The sequence below is a fragment of the Triticum dicoccoides genome, chromosome 5A (assembly GCF_002162155.2).
Source record: "Triticum dicoccoides isolate Atlit2015 ecotype Zavitan chromosome 5A, WEW_v2.0, whole genome shotgun sequence".
Taxonomy (NCBI): Eukaryota; Viridiplantae; Streptophyta; class Magnoliopsida; order Poales; family Poaceae; genus Triticum; species Triticum dicoccoides.
The window spans coordinates 89,624,196-89,631,925 of NC_041388.1; the positions used below are offsets into that span (position 1 = coordinate 89,624,196).

General features: G+C 49.1%; 1 protein-coding gene across 1 annotated transcript; it reads left to right on the forward strand.

The window, feature by feature from the left end:
• Nucleotides 1–3,478: 3,478 nt before the first annotated feature.
• On the forward strand, nt 3,479–4,321 carry LOC119299591 (dirigent protein 1-like). The gene has a single exon (XM_037576775.1). The coding sequence runs from the start codon at nt 3,538–3,540 to the stop codon at nt 4,066–4,068; it is 531 nt and encodes a 176-aa protein (XP_037432672.1). The 5' UTR covers nt 3,479–3,537; the 3' UTR covers nt 4,069–4,321.
• The last annotated feature ends 3,409 nt before the right edge of the window (nt 4,322–7,730 follow it).

Consider the following 7,730-nt stretch of genomic DNA (forward strand, 5'->3'; position numbering starts at 1 on the left):
TTCTTCTCTCTATTGCTTGCATTTGAGTAGTGTAGCATGTTACTGCTTTCCGTTAATCCTATCCTGATGCATAGCCTGTCTTTGCTACTACTGTTGTTACCTTTACCTGCAATCCTAAATGCTTAGTATAGGATGCTAGTATTCCATAAGTGGCCCTACATTCTTGTCCGTCTGCCATGCTATACTTCGGGCTGTGATCACTTAGGAGGTGATCACGGGTATATACTTATTACATAATACATGATATATGTGGTGACTAAAGTTGGGTCGGCTCGTAGAGTACCCGCGAGTGATTCACGGATTGGGACCAAAAGGACGTTTGTCCCGACGGCCCTCTGAGTGGATCTTTGTGGCGGAGCGACAGGGCTGGTTGAGACCACCTAGGAGAGAGGTGGGCCTGGCCCTAGTCGGTGTCAGCGGTTACTTCAATTAACACGCTTAACGAGATCTTGGTATTTGATATGAGTCTGGTCAATGGATATACGCACTAACCAACTACGCAGGAACAGTTATGGGCACTCGACTTCGTGGTATCAGCCGAAGCCTTCTTGACGTCAGCGACTAAGCGGCGCCCGTCGGATTGAACTGGAATGTCTGCTCTTGTATTAGGGAGGCTAGGTCTGCTTCTGGTTACCCACGCAACATGCAGGTGTGCAATGGGTGATGGGCCCAGACCCCTGCGCCATAGGATTTAGACCAGCGTGCTGACCTTTCTGGTGTGCCTAGGTGGGGTTGCGATGTGTTGATCTTTCGAGGCCGGGCATGACCCAGGAAAGTGTGTCCGGCCAAAGGGGATCGAGCGTGTTGGGAAATGTGGTGCACCCCTGCAGGGAAGTTTATCTATTCGAATAGCCGTGTCCCTCGGTAAAAGGACGAACCGGAGTTGTACCTTGACCTTGTGACAACTACAACCGGATACTTAATAAAATACACCCTTCCAAGTACCAGATACAACCCGGTGATCGCTCTATCACAGGTCGACGAGGGGAGGATCGCCGGGTAGGATTATGCTATGCGATGATACTTGGTTAACTTACCATCTACTCTCTTCTACTACTTCAAGATGGAGGCTGCCAGAAGCGTAGTCCTCGATAGGACTAGCTATCCCCCTCTTATTCTGGCATTCTACAGTTCAGTCCACAGATACTACCCATTTCATTGATACCAATGCATATGTAGTGTAGATCCTTACTTGCGAGTACTTTGGATGAGTACTCGCGGTTGCTTTGCTACTTCTTTTTTCCCCTTTCCCGGTTATTGCGGTCATATGATGGAGTCCAGGAGCTAGAGGATCTCGAGGATGATTCTACATGGAGTTCGGCTTCAAGGAGTAGTTAGGAGGTCCCAGGCAGGAGGCCTTGCCTTTTCGATCGTTGATATTTTTGTGCTAGCCTTCTTAAGGCAGACTTGTTTAACTTGTGTTTGTACTCAGATATTGTTGCTTCCACCGACTCTTGTGTATTCGAGCTTATGTATTCGAGCCCACGAGGCCCCTGGCTTGTAATATAAAGCTTGTATTATTTTAATTTGTGTCTAGAGTTGTGTTGTGATATCTTCCCGTGAGTCCTTGATCTTGACCGTACACATTTGCGTGTATGATTAGTGTACGATTGAATCGGGGGCGTCACACACCTCCTGCCATGTTAAACAACATTTAAAATTGTTGAGTACCTAAACGAGATTGAACTAAATGATCAATGTGGAGTTTCGTCAATATGCAACTCGTTGCATATTGAGCTTCACTTAATGTGTAGTATTTGGTTGTTGCATCTTGCCATGACTCATTAAACCGGGCATGCCTCATACTTGGTTGTGCATCATGCCATGATTATGCTATGTTTGTTTACCGTGTCATTTGCTTCTTTCCATTTGTGCTTCTTCTCGATAGTTCCCGGTAACGTTGCGAGTGTGCGGATTCGTTCGACCACGCTTGTTTGACTGCTTCATTGATTCGATCTTCTTCCAAGCGGGATTTCAAGCAAGATGATCATTATCTTGGATATCACTACTATCTTTGCTTGCTAGTTGTCTCATTGCTATCGTTTGGTCTTGATACCCACCACTTGTTTGTCAACCTTCAAACTGCATGATAAGCCTCTAACTTTCACCATCCTAGCAAATCATTGTTTGGCTATGTTACCATTTTGCTCGGCCTTTCTTATAGCGTTGCTAGTTGCAGGTGCAGTGCAGGTTGTTCCATGTTGGGACATGGATATCATGAGATATCACAATATCTCTTATTTAATTAATGCATCAATATATTTGGTAAAGGGTGGAAGGCTCGGCGTTTTGCTTGGTGCTTTGTTCTACCCTTGCTGCCCTAATTTCCGTAATACAAGTGTTATGTTCCTTAGTGAGCGCTCCTAACACATTTGGGGTTTTCTAGGGACCCCCTTGATAATTTGTCTTTGAATAAAACTCTTCCAGCAAGGCCCAATTTTGATTTTAAAATTTACCAACATTATAATCCTAATAATTAATTAAAGCATGCATAGGGCGTCATGAACACGCGGATTCCTAATTCCACATAAGCAGGTGGGCCAGTGCTGGTCCAAACTAGAGCAGCTTGCGGCGCCGCCTGGGGCAAGTCGTGGACTTGGTCGCTGCAACCATAGCTCATCCGCCCTGTCCTGAGGATGAGATGCGCGGCTCCTATCGGGATCGTCAACACCTCGGGAGGTCTTATTGGATTTTTTTTACCTGTGTGACGGGCAGTCCACAATGCCCGCCATTGCAAACTTTTGGAATTTTGAACGTTTTTGGCAAGAGTCGTCGAAGGACCACCGGTTACTGATAAAGCAATGGCAGGCGTTCCATACCTACCGCCACTACTGTTTTTCACCCTGTGGGGATCTTGAGAAGAGTTTACTTGTGGCGGGTCCTAAATATTGCCCGCCGCTACTATGCTTAAAGCACTGTTGGGTACTATTTTGTACCCGCCAGTGCTACTTTTCCAAAATAGTAGTGGTGAGTAATATGTAGCGCTCGCCACTCATTTGAGGTCATTTATACTCCTTTTTTCAGTAGTGCATGTCTCCCTGATTAGAAAATACATAATTTTAAATTGATAGAATAATAGACCGATTCCAATACTCGATTTATTATAGTAATTATAGCCATATTCATCACAAAAAGGTGATGCCTTTCAAATTTAGGTCATGTAATCGATTTTTCCTCTTTACAGAAATTAACCCTAACCCTATCGTGTCAAAAGGCGGACAATGTGGGACGGCTGCAGACCTATCATGGTTGGTGTCCACCATTTTTGGTGCCAAAAGGAGGACAATGCGGCACTATTACTCCACCAGCTACAACTCACCTACTTTTGCTGTTTGGTGTTCACGGATGCCACTGCAACTACCGTACCACGTGCGGCAGCATCCCTATTATCATCAGCTGGCGATACCTAAACCAGCAACAACCGCCAAAACAAAACTTGCCTCTTTTGTGTGTGTGTGTATATATATGCGGAGCATATGCAAGGCTCACATAGACAAATCCATTCTAAATCCAAATCTCACATCACTAGTTATCACCATGACGGCGACCACATTCTGCCTTCTTGCCGCCGTTCTCGCTGCCACCACCGGGACGCTGGTTGCCGGCGCCGGGGACGACGGCACAACGCACATCCGCCTCTACATCCACGAGACATTCTCTGGCGCCAACGCCACTGCGGTCCATGTCACGGACTCCCCGCTCGGGGGCAACTCCACGTACGGCACGCTCAGCGTCTTCGACGACGAGCTCCGTCAAGGGTCCGACGCGGCGTCGCAGCTCGTCGGCCGCGCCCAGGGGATCACCATGCAGGCCGACCTGCAGGACTCCGGGGTGTTCTCCACGCTCCTCACCGTGGTGTTCACGAACGGGGGCTATAAGGGCAGCACCCTGGTGCTGGGCGGCCGCGTCGACTTCGGCCCGGACGGGAAGGCGGCGGCGGAGCGGGCCGTGGTCGGTGGCACGGGCAGGTTCCGGCTGGCGAGGGGGTACAGCCTGATGAGCAAGTTCGGCGCCACGTCGAGCACCGCCGTCTTAAAGTTGGACCTCTATGTCAAGACGGACGTTTGATCGTGTGAAGCTATGGTGTGTTCTGCTGTTCGTCCTACAACGAGGTTGTGCTTGCGCTTCTTTCTTTTCTTTTTTTTTGCATGGCTGTGCTTGTGCTTGAGAGGGCTGTGCTGTTGTGTGTTTAAATTTTACGAAACCGGGCGTGTTTATACTGTATTTTTTCGTTAAACAAACTTGTACTATGTTGCAAGTTGTGTTGGTCATTGTTGCAGACTCGAACTTCTATGTTCACAAATAAATGACGCTTTCGATATTGGCACCATCTTAGAAATGTCATTTAACCACTAGTTTTTATTGCAACATATGAACAAAACCTAACACAATTATGATATTTTAAAGATCCCCTCCAAAAATAATATTCTGGAAATGTACTTATGAAGGCAAATTCATGCCTAAGATTTTCTTTTAATATTTCAACCAAAATATACAAATAGATATGGAAAACACTTATCATCACCCGACAGATCGCAGCGGTCGCGTCCGCCACCTTCCCTGCATGACAACATGACAGACGTCCAAGTGAGGGCCCACATACCATCCTTCGTTGAATGCGCTTCTGCAACAAGGGCTATGCTTCCGAAATATATGTGATACTGCAATGGTCTACGATGGGTCAATGTTCTGCAATAAAAATACTCTTGCAGAAAATTTCTACAACAACGACCTTAGTTGCAAAAAAATTTACAAGAAAACCTCAGTTGCAAAAAAATTGCAAAAAAACAACGGTTGCAAAAAAAATTCTGCAACAAGACATGTGTTTTAATGATGGAGACGCGCTCGGCCGCTCGATGCGGCAGATCTGACGGCTCACGACCCGGCTAATCTTGCGCGTAGCAGGCCCCAATAGATATAGACTTTAACGAACACACTAGGGTGCATCAAGAGAACCATGTCGAAGCAGCTTACAAAAAGACCCATAACTTCCAAAGAAGGGGTGCTCACTTATCTTTTGATTAGGAAACTGACACAGAGCAGGGGTAGCGACTGTTTATTAAAAACACAGATTTATGTGATCCTAAAAAAAATCTATGCTAAATGGTAACATGGTACTGCTGATTTTTTTCATATAGAAAGAAGCAAAGTGTATCAACATTCAATATTTCTTGCCCTACTATAGGCCTAACTACCTGACATTGGGTCTAGTGTGAGTAGGATCACTTATAGCCGTGGTCACAAGTTTTAAGAGAAATGGTCTCTTTTGATGGGCATTTTGTAGATGATGGTTCATACCGCAAACAATGTCTTCTTGATAACCCTAACATCATCGGTTATCTATTAAGCATGGACCCATGTTCATCCAAATATTTTTTTGGAAATGGACGAGGACCCGGCCTCTGCGTCTGGATAATGCATACAACCACTTTATTAATTATTCACACAAGACCTTACAAAGTCATATAACTGTAAGATTAAAGCCACCGTCTAGGCAACATCTGTCGCTACTCCTATCTAGTTGATGTAGGATTGCTGATAGTCTGGGTCTAATACCAAACAGACCTCACAGTCAAACCTAACATCTAAGACCTGAGGTCCCAATCAGGATGCCTACCGGGTATGGGACACCAACCAGTCCGGCGCATTCCTCAACCAGGACGTCTGCTAGTTATGAGGCCGTCGCAGCCACCTGCCACCAATCCATCTTTAGTGTTGTACTGCTGCATCTACCTTGCTCGATCTAGCTGCCGTCGACGCCACCACGACGCCAGACAACGCCACCATCCTGCGCTTGTCTATCATCACATGCCCACCGGCGAGACCCCGCTGCTCCATGCCACTAAGACCCGTCGTTGTCGACATGCCAGATGCCACGCCGCTCCTCCGACGCGAAACACCACCTGCTGCCACTAGTCCCATCCCCTCCGCCTACAGTTTCTCAAACCGAGCACCCAAACGCCCTAGGCGGTGCCTCCAAGAAGGGCACGACACACGTAGTGCCGCCGCCGCCCAATCTAAGGAGATTTAGGATTTTCACCCGGACATGGGGTCGGGGTGGAGGGCAGGGACCTCGACGGCGCCTGCAAGTAGGAGAACGGTGACCCTGGTTGTCGCCATTGTCGGGATGAACGAGTCATCCAGAGTTTCCTCTGGTTCGATGTCACCTCTACCAGCCCCCGCAAATGCACCGAGGCCGACGACCACGATCGTAAGCCACCAAGTGCAGCGGGAGAGAGCCTGCAGCGCAGAGGAGATCCATCGGCGACTCACCGCCCATGCGGTGAAGCCGCCGTCCATCCACCCCCGCCCCCCACCCCCGCGAACGTCCAGCCAAGGGCGCCGTCGCCATGCCTAACAGGGCCGCCGCCCCCGGTCCAGGTTCCTCCACGAAGGCCGGAGTGGCGAGATCCGTCGCGAGCGACGAGATCCTGCACCACGTGGCCGACGCCATTGCCCAAGCCCGCCGTCGACCGATCCCGCTGCCGTCGGGAGTCCCATACCCATGGATCTGGGCACCCATGCACCGCCGCAAGTCCGCCGCCTCCGGGACCCATGCTCATACAATTGGACAACATTAATACTCAAACCCGTGATGAGCGAGTGTTCATGTCAGCCAACATAAAGACCCTCGCGTCGTCCGAGCCTGCACACATGGGGGCAACCCTAGCCCGTCGCCTCCTTCACTGCCACTCCCTTCCACCATCTCGCTGCCATTGAAGGCCTCCGTCAGCGAAGATCACGCATAATAAATGCCAAGGATGGTAGTGGTTGGGCGCTCCCTCTTCTCTGGTGGCAACAAAGGTTGCCCCCATGCGCGGCGTCATGGCCGTTTCCCCAGTGTTTCTAGGAGGTCCATGCAAAAGAGTGTGCGGCTGCCACCACAGACTAGCCAACGATGGTTGGCGTGGGATCAGTGCCTCCCCTGATATATCTTGTGGTGGTCTGACAGTTGCTCAGGAATTGGTTGACGACTTGGTTGGCAATGGCTTCGACGATGCGGCAAAAATGGTGCCGGTGGTGGCGCAAAGTGGTGATGTGGTGGCACGGGGATGGTGCGGCTATGGCTTGTCATGTATGGGCGTTGTCAGGCCCTACCACAATGTAACACCCCGTATGTAACCTGCCATATTTGTATTCCAACTCTTGCCATTTTCGGCACTAAGTTATGATATTTCCTCGTTGTCGGGTTTTTGTCTTCGTGTTGCTTTTGTCTTTGTCATGCATCTCATATCATGTCATCATGTGCATAGCATTTGCATACGTGTTCATCTCATGCATCCGAGCATTTTCCCCGTTGTCCGTTTTGCATTCCGGTGCTCCTATGTCCTCCGGTGTCCCCTTTTACCTCTTTTCATGTGCGGGTGTTAAACGTTCTCGGATTGGACCGATACTTGCCAAGCGGACTTGGTTTACTACCGGTAGACCGCCTATCAAGTTTCCTGCCATTTGGACTTCGTTTGATACTCCAACGGTTAACCGAGGAACCGAAAAGGCCTTTTGTGTGTTGCAGCCCAACACCTCTCCAAAGTGGCCCAAAACCCACCTAAACCCCCTCCATTATCTAGGTCGTTCGATCACGATCGCGTGGCCGCAAACCGTGCTCAATTTGGAGCCTCCTAGCTCCCTCTACCTATAAATATAGACCCCCCCCCCCTCCGAATTTTCCGGATCCCTAACCCTAGCCCCGCTCCCTCTCCGCCGCCGGACAAAATTCAGTCGGCAGGATG

Excerpts from the sequence above, each read along its gene's own strand:
- LOC119299591 (XM_037576775.1), top strand. The coding sequence starts at position 3,538 with ATGACGGCGACCACATTCTGCCTTCTTGCCGCCGTTCTCGCTGCCACC.